The sequence below is a fragment of the Macrotis lagotis genome, chromosome X (assembly GCF_037893015.1).
Source record: "Macrotis lagotis isolate mMagLag1 chromosome X, bilby.v1.9.chrom.fasta, whole genome shotgun sequence".
Lineage (NCBI taxonomy): Eukaryota > Metazoa > Chordata > Mammalia > Peramelemorphia > Peramelidae > Macrotis > Macrotis lagotis.
The window spans coordinates 702,087,277-702,110,887 of NC_133666.1; the positions used below are offsets into that span (position 1 = coordinate 702,087,277).

General features: G+C 41.3%; 1 protein-coding gene and 1 pseudogene across 1 annotated transcript in view; one reads left to right on the forward strand and one right to left on the reverse strand.

Annotated features, from left to right (window-relative positions):
* Window positions 1–230: 230 nt before the first annotated feature.
* Window positions 231–832, forward strand: LOC141497185 (S-phase kinase-associated protein 1 pseudogene; annotated as a pseudogene).
* A 16,317-nt stretch (window positions 833–17,149) lies between these two features.
* LOC141497218 (uncharacterized) overlaps window positions 17,150–23,611 on the reverse strand; it is a 54,010-nt gene continuing 47,548 nt past the window's right edge. Inside the window, 1 exon segment of the mRNA XM_074199866.1 lies at window positions 17,150–19,430. Coding sequence (XP_074055967.1) covers window positions 17,878–19,430 — 1,553 coding nt within the window. The 3' untranslated portion in view covers window positions 17,150–17,877.

Here is a 23,611-nt window from a genome sequence, read left to right on the forward strand (position 1 = left end):
CTTTGTTGGGTTTGTTGACAATATATAAATATAAGCAATTGAGGATGATCGTTTTGTCTTTATTTTTTTTTTCTGCACAGTTCCACAGGATGAAAGACAGTCTGGGGTAGTGGTCTGGATGCTGCTCCACGTCACCCCAGGAGCCTTCTTCTCTCGTCGCCTGCCCTTAGCCCACCCGACCTTCTCAGCTCTGCCAGCTTGCCCGCTGGGGTCCCCGGGGATCCAGCACCATGCCTTCAATTAAGTTTCAGAGCTCTGATGGAGAGATATTTGAAGTTTATGTTGAAATTGCAAAACAGTCTGTAACTATCAAGCCTATGTTGGAAGATCTGGGAATGGATGATGAAGGGGGTGATGATCCAGTTCCTCTACCAAATGTTCATGAAGCAATATTAAAAAAGATAATTCAGTGGTGCACCCATCACAAGGATGATCCTCCTCCTCCTGAGGATGAGGAGAACAGAGAAGTGAACAGACGGTATTCCTGTTTGGGACCAAGAATTCCTGAAAGTTGACCAAGGAACCCTTTTTGAACTTATTCTGGCTGCAAACTCCTTAGACATTAAAGGTTTGCTCGCTGTCACATGCAAGACTGTTGCCAATATGATCAAGGGAAAGACTCCAGAAGAGATTCACAACACATTCAATATCAAGAATGACTTGACTGAAGAGGAAGAAGCCCAGGTACGCAAAGAGAACCAATGGTGTGAGGAAAAGTGAAGTTTTGTGCCTGTTGACACTGTAACGCTGTCAGGGTCGTTCCAAATACCTAGTTGCACTGCTCTGTTTATAATTGCTAATATTAGACAAATGCAGCCCCGAGTCTGTTGTATTAGCAGGATATCAATCGTCCCCATTGCATGTGTAGTGTTTTTTGAGTCCCGAGTCTAATCCTATGGCTGTTTTAAGCAGTATAACCAAAAGTCTTTTTATTTTGATCTGAATAAAACTGAAACTGTGTGGGTTCTGTATGGAAAGTGGCACTTTTGGCTTTGCTTTTATTTTGTAAAGCAATTTGTCCAGCTCTTGTCCAGCTTTAAACTTCAGTTTTCTTGCTATCTGACTTGGCATTGTAAATAAAACCACTGGCAAAAGTTTTCCACAATAGAATTAACAAAGTGTTATCTTTATTCATGAGTTTGAAACAGGCAAAAGGCTAATGGAGGTAAATGTTTTGAATGGTTTTTCTCCACAGATGTTTTTTCCCAGTTCCTCAGAGAGAAAAAATAGAGAACTCCTGGTATAGATTAGACTAGCCCTGAGGTTTCCTTAAATAGGATGTATCTGTTTTGAATGCTGTCAAACTTAAGAGTGTTTTTGGCAAACTGGACGCCCAGTTACTAACCAGCAAGCAGCTTGTGGTTATTTGGCAGAAATGTGAATGAGATAAAGTTGTTAAGCTTTTCAGAATTAAACAAGACACTTAACCCCACCCCCCCAAAAAAGAAAGAAAGACAGTCTGTCTGGGGCAATGTAAAACCCAGACCCAAGAATTTACTATATATTATTTGTAGGGGCAGCTAGGTGGCGTAGTGGATAAAGCACCGGCCCTGGAGTCAGGAGTACCTGGGTTCAAATCCGGTCTCAGACACTTAATTACCTAGCTGTGTGGCCTTGGGCAAGCCACTTAACCCCGTTTGCCTTACAAAAAAAAGCATTAGGTATATATTATTTGTACAAATTATTTATCAGTGTGATCTGAGGCCATAATTACAATGTACAATTGCATATAGCTAGAATATATTGCATTGTGGGACACATGCAGATTGGACACATTCACTCTCAGCAATACAACACACCACCTGTTGCACAGTGGCCAGACACTGTTAACTGTTGGAGTATCCATACCAAAACATCCTGGAGTGCCAAGCTTGGACTATTTAGACTTGTTCATATTTAGCTCAGAGACACATCATCTTGCAACCCTAGCTGTGTTTCAGCTTCCCCAACAAACTCCAGCCTCTGATCCCTGCTCTAGGGACTCCCAGAGTCATCTGATTAACATTTCACGGAATTGTGAGGAATTCAATAGTGTGAATGCTGTCCTTTGGACTTCCCCATTGTATTTATATAGCTCTCCTAAACCTCTATTACCCTCCATAGTTGTCATCCTTCCTGGTTAAAACATAAGTTCCTTAAGATATTCCCATCAGCTAGGAAAAAGCTTGGCCTGAGGTCATTGTCTCAGTTCCCCATCTGAATCTCTCACTGTCCTGATGATCATTGTGCCAGAAGACCTAATAATCAGCTTCATCTTCAGCCTCAGGCCCCTTCATGGTGAAGACAGATTTGTTCCCAGGGATGGACCCAGAGAACTAATCAGGGACACCTGATACAATATAGCCAAGGCTATACAGAATCCTCTGGGTTTGCGACTGGATTTCTACTGGTTCCATAAAGGATAGTGACTGGGGTGACCATTCCTGTATTCAGGTCATGGTGACTGTTCCTCCTGGGATCCTAATCAGAGATGACTCTTGAGTCCCCACAGTGAGATATCAGAGCCCTAAAATCAAGACAGACACAAGAGTCAGTAGTGAAGAGAGGGGCAGCACTAAAAAGCTTCTTTCAGACCCAACTTTTCTTCATCAATCCCCAATAGCATAACCTTTGCAGAGAGTGAGCAGCATGAGAAAGAAAGAAAGTCTGCTCCATCCATGGTATAGATGTCTTGTTTCCAAGACCCCAGAGTTATGATTGGGCTCCAAGAAGAGATTCCTATCCTCCCCACTCTTCCCCCATCCTGGGAGGAAGAAGAGTCACTTCATGAAAATGGTCCTTCTTCAGTTGGAGTGAATTCACCCCTTGAATTTTTTTATGATGGTGATTTAGTTTTCTACTATACTTTTAAAAAATCAAATTAAGTAATGTTTTAGCTATTTAGTTTTTTCAATAAAGGAAGCTACTCATTCTACATTTAGGTCAATGGTTTTCTTCCTTTTCAATTTGATTCATCTCTCCTTTGATTATCAGTATTTCCAATTTTCTTATTTAATTGAGTTTTTTAATTTGTTCTTTTTCTAAGTTTTTAGCTGCATGCCCAATTCACTAATCTCCTCTTTCTCCATTTTATTTATTTACTTCAAAAAAATGGGAAAAAATTAAAAAAAATAAAATGGAGGAGGAAATTAATGAATTATATGAATATATAAATATAAATATATGTGTGTGTATACACACACACATATTTATAAATTTCCCCCTAAGTACTGCTTTGGCTTTTTGATGTATTTCCTTATTGTTTTCATTTTCTTTAATGAAATTATTGATTGTTTCTATGATTGAATCATGGATCCACTTTCAGATTAGGTTATTTAGTGTCTGATCAATCATAAGTTATCTTTCCACTGTTCTTTATGAATGTATTTTTGTTGCATTGTGATCTGAAAAAGATACTTTTAATATTGCCGTCTTTCTATATTTGATCTTCTGTTTTTGTTATGCCCTAACACATGGTCAGTTTTTGTGTAAGTGCTATTTATCACTGGGGAAAAGATCTATTCTTTCTGTACCCATTCAATTTTCTCTGGAGATCTATCACAGCAAACATTTCTGAAATTTCATTCAAGCTTCTAGATGTGATGCTGAAATTCCTCCCAAGATGTTGTATCACATGATTTTTGTTTCCAAATGGCAAGATGAAAAGAAGAGAAAGGCTCTGTCCAAGCTGTCTCAACAATCTGGGATGCTGGCAGCAGTAGGTACCCCAGTTCTAGCCTTTGGTCAGAGGTGGGACAGTAGGGCTCACAAATATTCCTACCCCAGTTTCTTGGACAAAAAGGCTGTAGAAAACTTTGTGATTCCCAGGATCAAAGTCAAGTTCCTTTGCTGGTGATAGATGTGTCATTCTAAGCAAGGGGGAACTGGAAAAGAGACTGCCCAGTCAGACCTAAGGGCATCTAGTTAACCCAGTCCTGATTGTTTCCAGCTGGTCAATGTTAGGTTGCTGACAATAGGGTGTCATGATCTTCTCCAATGAACTGATCTTTCCCATCAAAATGGGAAGTTTTGTGAATGAGTCTAAAGTGGATTCTGGTTCAGTTCACTCCATACTGGCTTCATTGAAAAGATCATCATCCAATGATCTTCTTTCTGATTTCGTTATTGAGGGAAGGGATGTGAGTGCCCTGATCCCCAATTTCACAAATTACATAGAGAAGTCCATTGGTTGGGGGTTTATATTCTAGGGGATGATGCTCTAGTTCCTTTTAATCTGGTTTTACCTCCTGAGTTAGTTACTGTCATTTGCACCTTCTGGAAAAATAAAAACGAATTTCATTACTTATATCTTCAGTCACAAAGTCATCATCAAGGCTATTTGACCTCTCCTGCATGAATCACAGTATCCAGAGTCCCTAGAGGCAGTGCAGTTGGCATTTACCTCCATGCAACCCTTCTCTAATTCAAGGGATCTTCCTCCATTTATCTACTAATCTCTAATCATACCCTCTCATTTTCCAGGTCTAGGAATGGATTAGGCTAAAGAGTTAAGCAGCTGAGGTCCTAAAGGATGATTATTCTATGAGCTCTGGAAGCAGCAAAAGTACAAAGGACAGTGCTGAGAGTTTGGAATTATCTCCTCATTTTCACCAACTACTAAGACTATGGGAAACTGCTTTAACTCTCATCATCTGCCTTATTCCACAAAATGCTTCTACCAAGTTACTTGCTACCAACTCACTTTGCAATAAACTGTCCCTGCTTCAACTAAGCAACTCTATTCTCCAGATTGGGGTGGAGGGTGAAGCAGCCAACCCTGGGTCCAACCCACTCATGGTCATGTCAGGTTTGTCACAACTTTATTCCCCCTATACACCAGAACCCAAATCTCATCACCTCCTCTTCCCACTCAACTGTGATTGAATAGACACTTCCATGTTCCTTGAGCCAACAGAGAGGCGGTCACTCAAGATAACTGAAATATTTGTCAATTGTAGAAGGTCTCAAGAAGTTTTGTCTCAGAAGGGAGAAAACATGACATGCTCTCCAGAAATTCTGAACGGATCAAGGTAGGCTTTCTAAAGAATGGAGTCATGGACATGCAAAGAGGGACAACCTATAGACAAGGAGAGATGGGAGGCAAATTAGAGCATGAGGATGGCAGAGGGAAGAAACTGCTATAATAGCTGAGATGGAATGAGATCGTGTGTGCTTTTCAAGAGTGTCCACTTCTCAAGGAGAAGGGCAAACTCAATGGGGGAATAGGTGAAGGCAGAGATAGTGTCAAAAAATGCAAGTTGGGGAGGGGACCAGAGGGATCTTTTGGCACATGGCTTCAATGCTTTCAGTGAAATTTGAGGCAACCTGACTGCCTAAAAGGTGAAGGAGTGGAAAGGTTTGGGACATTTGAGAAGAAAGGAGGTGAGGAACAATTGGTGAGGTGAGTGGGATTTTGAATGTTTAGGGAAGAAGAGAGATTGACTTGTCTCAGTGAAGATCCATTTGCCCTCAGAGAAAATCATTTAAGAATCAACCGAACAACAGTTTCATGAGTTTCTGAGATACATTTAGCAGCAAATAAAAGGGAACAAAAGCAGAGGGTGGTGGGAAACATCTCCTTGTGGCAATTGTTATTGTCAACAGGGACAAAACAGAAGGTGACCAAGAGAAGAATAATTTGTAATTGAACCGGAATAGAAGGAGTTCAGATAGGAAAGGGAAGGGCAGAGGCCACTGGGATAGTGGCTTTAGAAAGCATATAAAGGCAGAGTTGGATGTTGGTAACCATTTCTTCAATGGTCCTTTCTAGACCAGCTTACTTGTCTATATTTACCAAGTCAATTGTCTTCCTTAAAAAAACAATATCTGTCTACCAAGGGGCAGCTAGGTGGTGCAGTGCATAGAGCATCGGCCCTACAGTCAGGAGGATCTGAGTTCAAATTTGACCTCAGACACTTCATAATTACCTCGCTGTGTAACCTTGAGCAAGTTACTTAACCCCATCGCTTTGCAAAAACAAAACAAAACAAAACAACAACCAAAAAACCCCCCCAAAGAATCTGTATGCTAGATGCCCTTCTCTGGGAAGGAGAACATGGTTGAATTCTCATCCACTTCTAGGTTGCTGATCCGTGGGAATACTGGCTCTCAGAAGTCTAGTGATCTCTGGAAAGAGCCTGAATTATATTGTTGTGATGAAAAGGGAGACTCTAGAATGTTTTGGGCCAGAAAGTTTGTGTAACCAGATCTACACGCCCTCTTTCAGATCTACACTCCTAGAGGGTCCACTCTGAGGCCAGGTATGGGAAATAATGCAGGACAGGAAGAATGGCAAGCAAGTGGTTGGAGAGCCAATCTTGGCTTGGCCTGGAACCTGGGCTTCCCATTGACATCTGAGTCACCTCTTTCCCATCTGAATCTGTCACTATGAGGCTGAATTGCACTGTTATACCATAAACCAGAGCAATATTCAGCCTTGTCCTCAGACTGACCCCTTGATGGTGAGGGCAACTTTGTCCCCAAGAATGGACCCTGAGAAGAGGATGGGGATCAGTGATACAAGATTGTGGCAACTCAGTGTCTTTAGAACTTGACTATATATCTGCTGGCACCAGTAGGGAAAGAGATAAGTGCTGACTGTCCCCCACCCCGTGGTAGAGCTGCATGTCCGGGTGATGGTCCAACCTAGACTCACAGGCAGAGATTGAGTTACCACGGTCTGTGAACTGACCCTTGAAAAGAAGACAAGAGTAAATTAAACGTACTTTAAATGGAGTCATTTCCAGTGAACTAGAGTCAACAAAGTCAGGACAGTATAGCTATTAGTATTTTTATCTTCAATATTCAGGCAACCTCATAATGGGAGCAACCCCTGATCTAATAACCCACAGACCAGTGTTCCTACTTTTTTTTCCTACTTAGGGCAGTTCCCAAGTCCCTTTTTATTCTAAGGGCCCCCACCTAACATACTCATTGTGAGGATTAAAGGAGATCACTGCTGGGGAACACTGGAGACACTGCAAATCTCAAAGGTGAATATAAATATTAACTATTAATATAGTAGGATGTTTATAGGCAAAAGGAGGATTGGAGTCTGTAACTCCAGGGTCAGCCAGGAACAGAGACAGGGCATCACCAGGAAGTCACCTTTCTTCATGCGCAGCTCTCCTCTCATCTTCTCCATGATCCCAGTGAACTGCTTCCCCAGCCATTACAGAGAGTGGAGTGGATGAGAAGAGAATCAAGGCCATGGTAGAGATTCTCTGCTTCCTGAGGCTCCCTCATACCCGACCACCCCACCCCATCCTGGGAGTCTAGAGGGTTGTTTCATGCAAATAACTTCCTGGCCCACCTCTGGGGATATCGACTTGGGCCCCTGTGACTGTAGAATTTATGTAGTTGTTGGTGGGACCGATATGGCCTGGTCCTGAGGTTATTCCCCCCGGCCCAGTCAGGAAACAGCTCATGCAGAACACCCAATACCTCTTTAACCTGTCCTCCTAATTTCTCTGCCATTATACCCTCATGGTACCCCCACAGTGCTCCAGGCTGGAGTCAATTCTCAATGCTCCCTAATTAGGTTCTATCAAAGGTATTCACTCAGTGAGAGAGAGACACTTAAATTATCACAGAGGCATGATACCATCTCCTTGGCCTTGGGATCCTCCTCAATTTTTCTTGAGACAATTTTCAAGAGTATAAAAGCAGTCAATTGCCTGACTGGAGTCACAAAGTCCATTCCTCTAAATTCAGCTAAAACTTCCCACTATATTCACCATTAACATTTATATCCAACTTTTACATTTGCAACTTGACATCAGTGATCTCCCTTCACCCTCACAAAGACCCGGTTAGGTGGGGGTCCTTAGGGTGAGAAGGGACCTAGGGACTGGCCTATTCAAAAAAGTAGGGAAACTGCTCTGGGGATCATGACATCAGGGGCTGCTGCGGACCAGTCACACTCCCATTAGGAGGGTGCAGTTAAAAATATTAATCGAGATGCTGTCTCCCACTTTGTTGACTCTAGGTCATTGGAAATAACTCTATTTAAATTATATTTAATTTATTATCCAGACATTTCTAGTTGAGAGAAACAGAGAGCCATGTTGACTCTAGGTCATTGGAAATAACTCTATTTAAATTATATTTAATTTATTATCCAGACATTTCTAGTTGAGAGAAACAGAGAGCCAGAGAGCAATCAGAGAAACAGAAAGAGAGAGGTGGGAGGGTACAGGCTAGAACTATCTCTGAAGCCTTGAACATGATTCTCTAAAACAAGATGTTTTGCAGAAAATGTGGGCTGGTGTAGGGTCAGAGTAAGAGACCTAGATCATAGTTTAAATAGCTCCTGAACAATAAGTGATGAAGGACAGGGCTGACCACCCCTACTCAATGACCTACATGCTCCTATCACAAGATCCTAGAGCTAGAGGTAGATGGGCCCCCTGAGATTCTCAACCCTGGACCTTATGGATTTGAAAATGTTCAGATTCTCATATAACTTCTTCCTCCAACTAGGAAGCAGCACAGTTGCCATCTGAGCCCCTCAGATGACCCCAGAGGTAGGGCTTTCCCATTTTCTCTTCGGTGCTGGTGGTGGTTTTGTTCTTATTTCTCTCTGTCTTTCTGCCTTTCTCTTTCTCAATAGGAGAATATGCTCTTTCTTTCTGCCTCAGTCTCTCCATGTCTCTTTCTCTGTGATTCTTTTTCTCAATACCAGAGTATGTTATTGTTAGAGAAGAGAAAATGAGGGGGGCCTGGGGCTACAGTTGATGGGAAACTATGTACAGGTGAGACAGGTAGTGTCAATGGGATGGGAATCAGGGGACCCCACTGACTGAGGATGGAAGCCAGCCTCTCTGCCTCTCTAAGAGGACTGGACCTCCAGTTAGTTTCAATCAATCCTATTCACTGAGAAGAAAAGAAGTTGAAGTGATGTCTAAATGTGCCCACCCAGCCAAAAGCCCAAGCAGGGCTAATTGACTTCCTCTTCACATATCAGTCTCCACCGTGCCTAGAGATGAGGCAGAGTTTGCACCCCAATACCAATTGTATATGAAATGAGAGCCTCCCTAGAACAAATCTGAAGACAGTCAAGATTACAGACAAGTCTATTGGTTTCGTTAGGATTTAAGGGTTATTAATGGCCCTGCCTTATCTCACCATTCTTTGGTCCCTAGCCCAGCAACCATTCTCACCTCAGTCAGCTGATTCCAAATTTTATGTTGTTATCAATGTGTTCAGTGGATATTTCACAATCTAGTCCTTGACAGCCCATCTTTAACCCTTCACCTGGACAGACCCCAACTCTTCCATTTGGTTACAGATCTCACAATTCAAGTAGGCCAGGCCCCCCGAGGCCTATGTCAGGTTTTCTTCTCTAGCTTCTCAGCTTTGACACCAGGAGACTCAGAACAGGCCCCTCTCATTCTCAACTTTACATCAATAATTGATGAATTCCTCCACCCATCACTGGCCTGTGAGGAATCTTCCAGGCTGTCTGCAAAGGAGAATCTCTTCTGTATCCAGAGAAAGAGCCATGGAGTTTGAACAAAGTTAAAGGACTGTTCCCTTTAAATTAGGGAAAAAAAACCAGGTATCTTATTGTCTGATCTTGTTATCTCTTAGACTTCTTGTCTCTACTTTAAGGATATGATTTCTCTCTCATCACACTCAATTTGCATCAAGGTACAATATGGAAACAAAGTAAAGACTGACAGGCTGCTTTCCGTTGGGGGTGGGGAGTAAGATTGGGGGAAAGTTGTAAAACTCAAATAATATCTTTAATAAAAATAAATTTTAAAAAAAGACTCCTGGTTTCTACTTCTGCCTTCAATCAACCAGATTTATGCAGACATTTGGACTATTGTTTTTCTTCTTGCAAAGCAATGGGTTAAGTGACTTGTCCAAGGTCACATAATTATCTAATTATTGAGGGCCTGAGACCATGAACTCGGGTTCTCCTGACTCCAGGACCAGTGCTCTATCCACTGTACCACCTAGCTGCCCCCAACATTGGATTATTGGTCATCATTGTAAAGGGATGGACTCGGGAGTCCTGGGTCAGCACTTTGGCTTTGCCCTCCATCCTGTTGCCTACTGCTCAGGTTAACTGGATCCCAGGCCTTCCTTGGGGGACAATGGGATGTTTCTGGGCAAGTCTTGAGGCTGTTTTGTTAGATGAAAAGGCTCAGAATTTAGTCTAAGAGGACAAAGACTTACCCAAGGCCCCACTTCATTATTAAAGAAAAATAAACATTTTGTCCATCCAAATGCTTATACACCATAAATATGTTTTAATTTTTATCTGAGAACACTCACATTGAATGCTCTAATTCTTTTCATTCTGCGGCTGTCCTAGCCTTGGATTGTGAATATGATAGACACAGGTAGCCCTCCAGGCTGAAACTCTCAGACTGATCCTGTCTGGCATCCCATCGGATAAGCCCCATCACCTTTTCTATGTGAGAGGTCCCCAAGGATTACTATCTGGCACTGAAACACTGGTATCTGACTTTGAAGCAATAGAGACTCAGCCCGTCCACCTTCAGTTAGTGACCCCATGGTCACTGCTGAACTCTTGCCACTTGGATGAAAGGTCTTTAGTAACTTTTACACTGGCTCTAAATATATTTTTGACATTTCTTCTGCTACGGAGAACTCTATAAAAATGGGGTGCTAACCCCCATCTTGAGGGATTGACAGTCCCCCTCTCTGATGCTTGTTAGCTTTCTCTGTCCTGCCTTGTAATGCCCAGAGAGAGAGGGATCCAGGTGGCAAGGTAGCTGCCCTTTAACCTCGGCCCTGTTTCCCCATCTCTGAAACTATTACACTCTTGACCATGTCCTTACTCAGCTCCCTTTTCTCCTCATCTTCTTCCTCTAAACTTATGTTAAAGAAGGACCATCATCCACTAGTCCTTGGTCGGTGCCAGGTCCAGAAAAGTGCTCAGAATTGTTTTGACACACCCTTAAGGACTTTTGAAGAGAATATTTTCCCTTCACTACTCTAGCTACTGTTCTGGTGTGTTTCAAGAGGCCAAAGGAGAGATGGGATTGGGTTTCTTCTGTCTTCAAAACAAAGGAGAGAATCCTCCAGGTCCCAGGAGGTTCTTCCTGTGTATTTTCCCTTTTCTCTTGACTTCAGGTAGATTTTTGCATGGGTTCAAATGCAAGGGATCTAAATCTCTTTTGATCCTGGTAGAAGCAGCTCAGTGGGGGTCTGAGACTCAGGCAGTAAGGTAACAACTCAAGAAGTGAGAAAAATCCCTTTCAAAGGAATCACTTCCTGGTTTGTCCCCTTTGGTTTGTTGAAATCTACTTGGCTATTTAAAGTACTGTTATTAATACTCAAAGATGTGTCCATGCAGTAGGGATTTAATGGAAAGTGCCCCTAGTCCATCACCTACAGTCTTCAGGACAAGTAGAGAGAATGACTCTGTGGGTTGAAACCCAGTTAGCTAAGATATTAGAAGATCGAGAATGAGCAGACGTCCTTCCAGGAGCATTGTTTTACTCAGAAACTCTCAACAAGCAAAACTGAAGCTGTTCCCACTTGAAGTTCTATTTGGAAGAACCTTTTTGTCAATCTCTCCCATCTTCCTGCCTCATGTTTCTTCACTGGGAGATTATGGGGGTTAAGGATGGTGAGGAGTTCCTGCCACAAAAAGGCATAGCCCTCTGGTTGTTTCTTTCACTTTAAGTCTGATCTCTCTAAAAGAAACAAATTACGAAACAAACATGCAAAGATTTGATACTTCACACATACCCACACACACACATAGACATATAGACACCGACACTTGCCCTCTACATGCACTGCAAAGATGAAATGCCATTATCTGATCACTTTCCAAGGATGATTTAATTTACAAAAAGTTTTATAGTGGCTCTCCTTGGACAGTGACCAGAAACCTGAGACAAAGGAAGGGTTATCATTTTCTTTCTTTTATTATGGATTAAATTTTTAATTGATGTTGTGTTTTGTTTTTCTTCCTCTGGATGGGAATAGCATTGTCCATAGTTGACCTAATTGGGCTATCTCAGCACTCTGAACTGCTGAGAGGAGCTGCATCCGTCAAGGTTGATCAACTCACAATATTGTTCTTCAGGGGCCAGTGTTCTCTTGGTTCTGCTCCCTTTGCACAGCATCAGAATGGTTTCCAAATTTTCCATACAAATTTCTTGCTTCTCTAGTCTGACCATTCGTGGGTTCTTACAGAACAATAGCACTCTATAATATTCGTATACCATAACTTGTTAGCCATTCCCCAATTGATGGACGACCCCTGAATTTCCAATCCTTTGCCATTAAAAAAAGAGCTGCTATGAATATTTTGGAACATCTTGAACTTTTCCCAATTTTTATAACTTCTTTGAAAGTTCCATATGGTTCTCCAGAATAGCTGGACCAGTTCACAGCTCCACCAACAATGCATTCCTATCCCAGACATCCCACAAGTTCTCCAACATTGATCATTTTCCCTTTTTGTCATCTTAGCCAATCTAAGAGGTATGAAGTATTTTTTTTAATTGACATTTCTCTAATCAGTAATGATTTGGAACATTTTTTCATATGATTATATATAGCTTTAATGTCTTCACTAATAAATCTCAACTACACATGCTGACTTGTCAGCTCTGGAATTTGATTCCAATCATTCTCCTTCCTTAGGGTCTTTCAAGTGTCTTCTCAAAATATTTCTGGGCAAGAAAACAACCTCCTTTACCAGATTTTCTTTCTTTCAGAAAAAATCCTTTTCACCTTTTAATGTCTGTGCTTAATCTCCCTCTCTCTGCCTCTCTCCCTATGATAGCTGCGGGTTTCCTCAAAGTAACAGTGAACCCCCATTCTCAACAGGAATCTCTTGCTTCTTAAATTATGAAGAAAAGGGAAAGGGAAAAAGCTACTAATTAAATACATAATGTGGGAGGAATATGGGGGTGTTTGGAATCCCTAATAATGTGAAGGGAGAATTGTTAGTTTACATTTAGAAAGATTGGGGTCTTCTTGTGTTGTTGCCTATGGGCAGGTATGTGAGTCAAGGTAAATGACTTAGCCTGCATCTGATCAAAAACATATGAAGCCAGGTCTGCCCCACATAGTTCTTTGTAAAAAATTATTAATTTATTTATTAATTTATTTTTGAATTTTACAATTTTCCCCCAATCTAGCTTCCCCCCCAAACCCCCCCCACACGGAAGGCAGTCTGTTAGTCTTTACAGTTTCCATGGCGTACATTGATCTAAGCTGAATGTGATGAGAGAGAAATCATATACTTAAGGAAGAAAAATAAAGTATAAGAGATAGCAAAATTACATAAGATAATGGGTATGTTTTTTTAAAGCTAAAGGTAATAGTCTTTGGTCTTTGTTCAAACTCCACAATTCTTTCTCTGGATACAGATGGTATTCTCCATCACGGATACCCCCAAATTGTTCCTGATTATTGCACTGATGGAATGAGCAAGTCCATCAAAGTGGACCATCACCCCCATGTTGCTGTTAGGGTGTACGGTGATTTTTCTGGTTCTGCTCATCTCACTCAGAATCAGGTCATGCAAATCCCTCCAGGCTTCTCTGAATTCCCATCCCTCCTGGTTTCTAATAGAACAAGTGTTCTATCCCTTACATATACCACACTTTGTTCAGCCATTCCCCAATTGAAGGACATTCACTCAATTTCCAATTCTTTCCCATCACGTGAATATTTTTGTACAAGTGATGTTTTTACCCTTGTTCATCATCTCTTCAGGGTATAGACCCAGTAGTGGTATTGCTGGATCAAAGGGGATGCACATTGTTGTTGTCCTTTGGGCATAATTCGAAATTGCTCTCCAGAAAGGTCGGATGAGTTAACAGCTCCACCAACAATGTATTAGTGTGCCAGATTTCCCACCATTGCTGGGCATTATTGGCCAGGCTGAGAGGTGTGAGGTTTACCCACATAGTTCTAAGTTATCCTAGGGACTTCAACCTTCTGCTTTGCACATGCTTAAGGAGGTAGCTGTTGTTGCTCAGTATAAGCAGGGTGGGAAAAATATCTAGGGACCAATGTATTAATTAGCTTGTGACCTCAGCCAGTGATTGACACGAAGGGACAGGAACAAATCCTTTCAAAGTGCATAAAAGCTAACATTTCCTGCATTTCTCTCCCTACTCCCCTAAGAGAAAGAGGTATGCCAGTAAGAGATCTTAATAAAAACTATTTTAATCTCTCTGGACTATGTAGTCATGAGCCACTTATAACAATTTAGGGGCTCATTCAGGATTATGTAATGTAAATCTGTTTTTCTGGTATTTTCCTGGAAGAACACAAGAAAACAATGCACGCAAATGGCTTGATTTCAAGCCCACATTCTTGGTGTTCTCTGAGGGGAAAAATATTTCAGATATTCCTGGAAAGATTGGCTTGGATTTTGGAGCCAAGAGTGATTATGATGTCTGGGGATAAGAGCTGTGGTAAGGGGTGATCTTCTCAGTGGTGGAATGGTGTCCAGAGCCACCCTGGCTGCTGGAGAAGTCCTCCAGGTGTGAGATCTCTCCCTAAGGAGAGGCCAGAAGACAATAGGGTACCCTGAAGGGAGGAGAGGGGGATTTTTGGGTTCCCCTCTCAGGAATTTCCCTGAAAGAACTTTAAAGCCCACCAAGGGGAGGGTTGCCAGCAGATTTGTGGAAAAAGGGAGCCGCATGGTGGGTAGCCAGAAGCCAAGGAAACTGGAAAGTAGAAGGAAGGAAGCCAATTGGATCCAGTCTGATGTATGAGTGAGTTTGAATGTTCCCATGGGGGTATGTGTGTTTGTTTTATGTCCTTTCTTATATTAGTGGTCTGTGTTACTTTTTTTCTAGATCTGGAGAACAGACTAAGCTTAAAACTGGGGGAGCTGGGAGTTGGGTCCAGGAATTGCAGAAGGTGGGGGAGGAGAAAGTAGGTCTGCAGCATCCTATCCTCTTTGTGGAGCACAGGTCCTCCCTCACTGGGCCAACATGGCACTGCTGTGTGGAGTTAAATGGGGGGGGGGGGATCTCAAAGAGTTTAAAAAGCTGTGGTTCAGGGAGAATTAAGGAGAGAAAGAACTTTTAAGGGAAAGACTGAGGTGGAGAAGTTATAGGAGGGGAAGAAGACTAATTCTCATGACTGTTGGGGGCACTTAGATGTTTGTTGAATTGAAGAAGGTCCAGGAAAGAGCCCAAAGAAATTAGCCTATCCCCCTCAGCATTTTCAAAAGAATTCCAACCCCTACATCCAGCCCTTGCTAATGTGCAACACATGGAAGTCTGGCCATCGTAACTGTCCTACACCAGCTTTCACCACACTTTCCAGGACAGCAGCTCCTCAGGCCTTCTTGTTCCAGCTTCCATGGAAGCCCTGGGCAGGGTAATCAGTTGAGTGAAGATGCAGAGAAAGTTGAAATTTAGTTCTTTTGGAAAGGGCAGTAAACATAGAGCTGCTGCACTTTGAGGATCCCTCCATAAAGCTCACACATAGTAGCTTGGACTCGCCCATTAGTGCTTGTATTATTCCCTCAACTTAAGCCCCCCCCATCCAAACAAGTCCAACTCTGGTGAAAACACATCCTTCCAAAATAGGTAAAATGCATTAAGGTTCAAGACTAGTCTCAAGGCCAAGGAACATGAACATTTTGCTCAATTCCTCTCCCCTGTTCCTCAGTCTGTGAAACATAGAGAAACCTTGTATATTGCTCATTTAGGGAGTCTTTGCCTCTACAGGGGAGATTCTCTACTGGCAAACTCCATAGTTGTGCCAAATGCTCTTTCTTGGCCAGACTGTTGTCCTAGAAATACCTGAAATATATAGGAAAGGGAAGATGGGGTGGGTCCAGGCCTCCTGAAGAAGAGTCTCAGAGCAGTTATTTATGGGGCTCTGGGGAGAGGAGAGGAAGAGGCTATTGGAACCAGGCCAGGATGAGGACATTTGGTCTTGGTACAACTTCTTCATAGAAGGAGGGACTTGGCACACACTTTCCATTACCTTGAAATCGATATAGTGCAGTGAGTGTACACAATAACATTGTGAGTGGATCCACTGAGGGCTGCAGCTCCTCTCAGCAATCCACATCTCAAGGATAATCTTGAGAGACCCCTTCTGGACAAGGCTAGCCACATCCAGGTGGGGGTGGGAACCTCTACAGAACCTAAAGGCATACAACACCCACTTTTAAAAAACTTATCTATTTCCTTCCTACCTCATGGTTTTGTTTCTTTTCCCTTATTTCTAATTCTTCCTAAACAAAATGACTAATATGGAAATATGTTGAACACAAATGTACATAACTTTTACCAGACTAACACTGAAAAACTATCATAGCATGTAATTGGAAAAATAAATGATCAACTCAAAAAAAAGTTGAGGCGGGGAAACAGGAGCATTAGGTAAGGAGTGGGACTAGGGTCCAGGAGAAAAAATATTCTAATAAGATCTCAGGGCAGGGAGAGTTCATGAATTAAATGAAGGGTTCCAGGTGGACACTGAACCTGGGAAAAGAGAATGACTGTGTCCTTAGGTTTAAGAAGCAGTGGGGGGGGGTGGCTGGGCAGCTAAGTGGTGCAGTGGATAAAGCATCAGCCCTGGAGTCAGGAGTACCTGGGTTCAAATCCAGCCTCAGACACTTAATAATTACCTAGCTGTGTGGCCTTGGGCAAGCCACTTAACCCCATTTGCCTTGCAAAACCCTTAAAAAAAAGCAGTGGGGGAGGATACTGGTACTCCTGGTAGAAACTCTTTTTGAAAACTGGAGATAGGGAGACACATCTGGGATCTGATGAGGAAGGAGGCCAACATTCAAGACTTCTATTGAGGGGGAGATCAGGAAAAAGTTTTTGGGGACTGTGCAAAGTGGGGCCCTGGGGACAGGAAGGCAGGACTCCTGGCTTCTCCCAGGACCTTGGTCTGAAGGTAGGACAACTGAATCTCTAAACAAGAGTTGGGGACAGGGAGACAGGACACCTGGGACCTGAAAGGAAACTACATTCAGAACTCCCAGATTCCTGTGGGCAAAGTCTGAAGTCAGGGAAAATGTGACTCAATGGTCAATCTGGGAAGCATTACAGAGGAAGTAATACTTTGCTTATGAGTTTCTTTCACAGAAAGGTTGTTTTCCAATACTCTCCTTCAATTCAAGTCAGAGCTCTTCTTTTGAAAAAACTAAACAATAAAACAAATCTACACAAACACTATATATACTCATATATATTTATTTCTGCTTACCAGCACTGGTAGAACATAAACTCGTTAGCTTTTTATCCCCCCCAACCCACAAAACTTGAATCTTACATGGTGAGCACCATTCAGTTTAAAATGGCACTAGCTTGTACCCTAAGGATAATTAACTTTATGAAGAATAGCACATGTAACTCCATTGGATCCTAACAACAAACATCAACTACCCTGGTAATGCAGGCGTTCATGACATTGTCATAATATGTACAATGTAAGCCATGAGCTTAAACCCAGGTGACTCTGAAGGAGAAAGCGAGACAGGTTACTTGTGACTCCCAACCTCTCGCTCAAATGCAATTCACAGGCTTTTCTTGGCATCACCTCCCTGATGTCATGGTCTTCTTTGAAAATGAAAGGCAAGGACAAACATAATTCCTCATGCAGAAAATGACTAATATATAAATATTTTAAATCCACAACCTTCACAAAAACCAGGAGACAGAAGGCATTTCATATCGAGGAAAAGGTTCAAGATTGTCACCTGCAGTGGTCTCAATGTATGCTGAGAACATGCTCATCAGTGGCCTGTGAGAAATACAAAATTCCCCAAATTTACCTGAAATTGTACTCCATTGTACAAATTCTGGATTCTTTTCTTCCATTTGCCAGAACACTAACAGTTCTTTTTCTTATTCTGAAGACATTGTGTCTTTGAAAACATCAAGTTATCCTTTATCACAATGAAATTTAGGGAAATCAGATCAGAACTTTTTTTCCTCTAGTGTGAATTCTCTCATGTGCAGTAAGTCTCTTCTTCCTTGAAAAAGTCTTTCCACATTGATTACATTCACACGTTTTCTCTCCAGTGTGGATTCTCTGATGTTTAGTAAGATTGGTCCTTTCTGGAAAAGCTTTTCCACACTGATTACATTTATAAGGTTTCTCTCCAGTGTGAATCCTCTGATGTGTAATGAGATATGACTTCCTTGCAAAAGCCTTTCCACATTGATTACATTCATAAGGTTTCTCTCCAGTGTGGATTCTCTGATGTTTAGTAAGATTGGCCGTTTGTGTAAAAGCTTTTCCACACTTATTACATTTATAAGGTTTCTCTCCAGTGTGAATCCTCTGATGTGTAATGAGATATGACTTCCTTGCAAAAGCCTTTCCACATTGATTACATTCATAAGGTTTCTCTCCAGTGTGGATTCTCTGATGTTTAGTATGATTGGCTGTTTGTATAAAAGCTTTTCCACACTGATTACATTTATAAGGTTTCATTCCAGTATGAATTCTCTGATGTTCAATTAGATGTGACTTGAAACTAAAAGCCTTTCCACACTGATTACATTCATAAGATTTCTCTCCAGTATGAATTCTCAGATGTTTAATTAGACGTGACTTGAAACTAAAAGCCTTTCCACACTGATTACATTCATAAAGTTTCTCTTTCGTGTGCATCTTTTGATGTACAGTAAGATATGACTTACTTGTAAAAGCCTTTCCACATTGACTACATTCATAAGGTTTCTCTCCAGTGTGGATTCTCTGATGTGCAGTAAGATTTGACTTGCTTGTAAAAGCCTTTCCACATTGATTACATACATTAGGTTTGTCTCCAGAGTGGAACCTCTGATGTGTAGTAAGATATGACTTACTTGTAAAAGCCTTTCCACATTGACTACATTCATAAGGTTTCACTCCAGTGTGGATTCTCTGATGAGCAGTAAGATTTGACTTGCTTGTAAAAGCCTTTCCACATTGATTACATTCATTAGGTTTGTCTCCTGTGTGGAAACTCTGATGTGCAGTAAGATATGACTTACTTGTAAAAGCCTTTCCACATTGATTGCATTCATAAGGTTTCTCTCCAGTGTGGATCCTCTGATGTTTATTAAGAGTGCCCTTCAATGAAAAAGCCTTTCCACACTGATTACATTCATAAGGTTTCTCTCCAGTGTGGATCTTCTGATGTGGAGTAAGATATGCCTTGCTTGTAAAAGACTTTCCACATTGTTTACATTCATAAGGTTTTCCTTCAGTGTGAATTCTCTGATGTACAGTAAGATAGGTCCTCCTAGTAAAAGCTTTTCCACATTGCATACATTTATAAGGTTTCTCTCCAGTGTGGATCCTGTGATTTATCATAAGATATGACTTGCTTGTAAAAGTCCCTCCAAATTGACTACATTGATAAGGTTTCCTTCCAGTGTGAATTTTTTGATGTACAATAAGACTTTTCCTGGTAGGAATAGCCTTTCCACCCTGATTACATTCATAAGTTTTCTTTCCAGTGTAGATTCTCTGATGTTTAAGAAGGGTCTCCTTCAATGAAAAAACCATTCCCCATTGATTAAAATCATAAGGTTGCTCTCCAGTTGGAATTCTCTCATGTGGGATGCTGAATTCTCTCCAGATGAAGTCATAGGCACTGTCATTCATGCTGCCTTGCTTGTGAGTTTCTTTCACAGAAAAGCTTAGTTTTCTAATATTCTCCTTCAATTCAAGTCTGAGCTCTTCTGAAAGGACTAAACAAGAAAACAAATATATATCAACTCTATACATTCTCACATATGTTCATTTCCTTTTCCCAGCACTGGCAGAACCTAAACTCATTAATTATTTATTCCCCCCCCAACCAAAAAACCCTCCAAATTTTAATCTTGCATGGAGGGAACCCATCAGTTTTAAATGGCACTACCTTATATCCTAACGATAATTTCCTTTATGAATGGTTGCACACGTAAGCCCATTGGATCCCAACAACAAAAATCCCTTGACTTGTGAAAATTGTTGTCATTGTTTTTGTTTTTCCTTTTTTTTCCTCTAAGACACGAAGAATGTAATGTCGTGACAAGCAATTGAATTGGATCTGACTGAGAGCGTGTGATGTCAAATTAGTAGCTTGACTTTCTTTTCTAGAGCCACCTGGAACCAACGGTTAAATATAAATCAAGCAGCCTGGAGATAGCCCTGGATGTGAGACAATCAGGGTTAAGTGACTTTCTCAAGGCCTCCTTTCTGTTCTGAGGACAGGATGGTCTACCACTAGAATCCATGGTTATTTCATTGCCAATCCCATTACTAGAGGTTGCTCTTCCTAGCTTCTCTGAAGGATAACCAGAGACCATATTCCATAATATGCTTTTTCCAGTCCTCCTTAAGTTTGGGGTCTTCCCCTCTCTTAATTATTTCTACTTCTATCCTGTCCATGATGGGTTTCTACTAGGATTTAAGTAATATGGAAGCAGGGAAAGTACCTTACATCTATTGATCCTTCACAAAGCTCACATGTAGGAGCTTGGACTCACCCATGAGTCCTTATAATGCAAGGTCCCCCAAAAAAGGATGGGTTGCTATGCCAAATGGTCCAATACTCTCCCCTCACCTTAAAACCCCCCTCATCCTATAACAGGGTCCATTCTGGTGAAAACACCTCCTACCAAAATAGGGTAAAAAGAGTTAAGCAAGTTAAGTTAAGCAAGACTACTCTCAAGCCCAAGGAACACAAATATTTTGCTCAGTTCTTCTCCCTTATCCGTAATCTGTGAACCATACAGAAACCTTGTGTAATGCGCATGTGGGGTGACTTTGCCTCTTCAGGGGAGATTCTCTACTGGCAAATTCCAAAGTTGTAACAAATGCTTTCTTGACCAATCTGCTGTTCCTGGCAATGCCAGAAGTCAACAGGAAAGGAAGACAGGGTGTATCCCAGGCCTCCTGAAGAAAAATCTCAGAACAGTTACTTATGGGGGCTCTGGGCAGAGGTGGGGGAGAAGCTGATGAAATCAGCCAGGGATGAGGATGTTTGACTTGGTGGAACTTCTTCATTAAAGGATGGACTAGGCACACACTCTCCATTATCTGGAAATTTAATTAGTGCAGTGGAGAGAACCCTGGGCCTAGTCTGAGGAATTCTAGAGTCAAAATCAAGTCTCAGATAGTGACTAGCTGTGTGCTGAATCACCTAGAGTCTATTTCCCTCATTTTCTTCAATTGTCAAACAGGGATGATAATATCACCTAACTTCGAAGTTTATTAACAGGATGAAGCCATATAGAAAGTCCTCAGCATAGCGTCTGGCAAGCAGCAGGTGAAAAACAAAGCTTATTCCTTTCCCTTCCTTTCCCACCACATTGGTGAGCATTTTAGGGCAAAAGGAAGGAAGATTAAGGACAGAATTGCAGGAGACCTGCCCTTTCCTCTCTCTCTCTCTCTCTCTCTCTAAATTGCTCCAAACCCTCCACAGTAGGGAATGCAGATATTCCCACTGACAGTAGACTCAGTGTTACCAGAGGAGGGATCCTTACCCACAGAAAGGAGGTTCTGGGCATTCTCCACCATGACATCCTTGTACAACTGCTTCTGATGAGGGTCCAAGAGGCTCCACTCCTCCTGGGTGAAGTCCACAGCCACATCCTTGAATGTCACCAAGTCCTAGATCATCAACAGTCATCAGGTGTAGAGATGAAAGAATTTTGAGGAGTAAAAGGCCCAGCCCTATTCAACTCTAGATGGAAGCTGAAGCACAGAAAAGGGATCTGCCCAGCGTTAATGCCCTACATGAGAGCCAGAGTCAGCTCTAGAACCCAAGGACATTAAGAGCCCAAGGGAATTCTGAGAAATGTATGTAATATGTCAGTGGGAACAAACCTGAGACATCCCTTGGAATATAATGCATCAACCTGGGGAAGCTGGGAGAAGGTTTGTGGTCTACCTGGGAGGTAGGAGGTGGATGTATGCAGGAGAAAGAGTGAAGGTGACAGGGAACATCTTGCTCATCAGACCTGACAGAAGGGGAATCCAGAGAAGATGACAGGCAGTATATGATAGAAATGTCTGGGCTTGCCAGATTTCCTTCACAAATTGATAGATAATCATAATGAAATGAAGGAAGACACACTGAAATAAAGGGGTAAAGTCCCAGCAGGAAAACTTGAGTGAACTCAAGAGAACACCCACTAAAGCATCCAATCAGAAACCCTGAGAGAAACAGTGGAGACTTCAAGACACTCACCTCAGTCACTCTTCCTTCACAACCTTTCCTCTAAAGCAAAATAGACTCTGAGTGGGGGATGACTAAAGGACCCCCCCCCCCCCCTGCCATCTAGAAGTCTAGAAGGAGTCATGGGGAAGGAGAAGCCACTATCACAGAAAGAAAGAACATTTTTGGGATACTGAGACTGGGACTGAGTGGAGAGAAAAATGAGACCCTGAGGATGAGTCCCCAAACAGAATTCAGCAAACAATAGTAAAACGAGCTGAGGACTCTGACAACAATACAGCTCAGAATCAAAACATAATCATAATATTAAGCTGTTAAAAAAATCAAATCGAATAAAGATAAAATGGATAATCAAAGAAAAAAAGCTCAATCATCCATAGTTACTTGGTGTGAAAGAAGATTTGGGATCATATTAAGAGGAAGAGTGCAAGGTTTACAAAAAAAGCCACTCTAACACTAAAGCATAATGGCAAAGAGACACAAATACAAAAAGAAATCTTGGATGAAAATCAAAAAGAATTCAAAGATCAAATCAGAATGAATGAGAAAAATCAGGAAAAGAATAAAAGCATTTCAAGAAAATAATAAAAAAAACAAATTGGAAAAAGACAAAGAAAATCTTTAGGAGGAAAATAAATAGGAATTTTTAAAAAATTAATATTTTATTTATTTTCCAGTTATATGTTTTTGTAAGGTTTTGAATTTTACAAATCTTTCCTCCACCCTCCCTTCCCCCCACAGGAGGCAGTCTGGTAATCTTTACATTCTTTCCATGCTATACATTGATCGAAATTGAATGTATTGGGAGAGAAATATATCCTTGAGGAGAAAATAAAATATAAGATACATTTTTTATAAAAAAAAAATTGAAGGTAATAGATTTTGGTCTTTGTTTAAACTCCACAGTTCTTTCTCTGGGTACAGATGGTATTTTCCATCAAGGGTGCCCTAAAATTGTCCCTGATTATTGTATTGTTGGAATGAACAAGTCCAGTAAAATTGATCATCACTCCCATGTTATTATGAGAAATAGGAATTTTAAAATCAAATAAGAATGAAAAAATAGCGAAAAAGCCATAAAAAAATTTTGAAAAATGTGAATCCATTTGAAAGATATATAAAATCTTAAAGAAAATAACTCCTTGAAAACTAGAATTGGGCAAGGCAGATTGAACCTGAAACAGCTCATTAGAGAACAACCTGGGTAACACCTTAATTAGAGATAATTTAGGGGCGGCTAGGTGGCATAGTAGATAAAGCACTGGCCCTGGAGTCAGGAGTACCTGGGTTCAAATCCGGTCTCAGACACTTAATAATGACCTAGCTGTGTGGCCTTGGGCAAGCCACTTAACCCCATTTGCCTTGCAAAAACCTTAAAATAAAAAAAGAAGTCAATTAAGAGAAATAAAAATAAAATGAGAAAAAATTAAGACTAATCTTAAATAATCAAGAAAATGATGAATAGAAAGTCTGAGAACTGGAAAT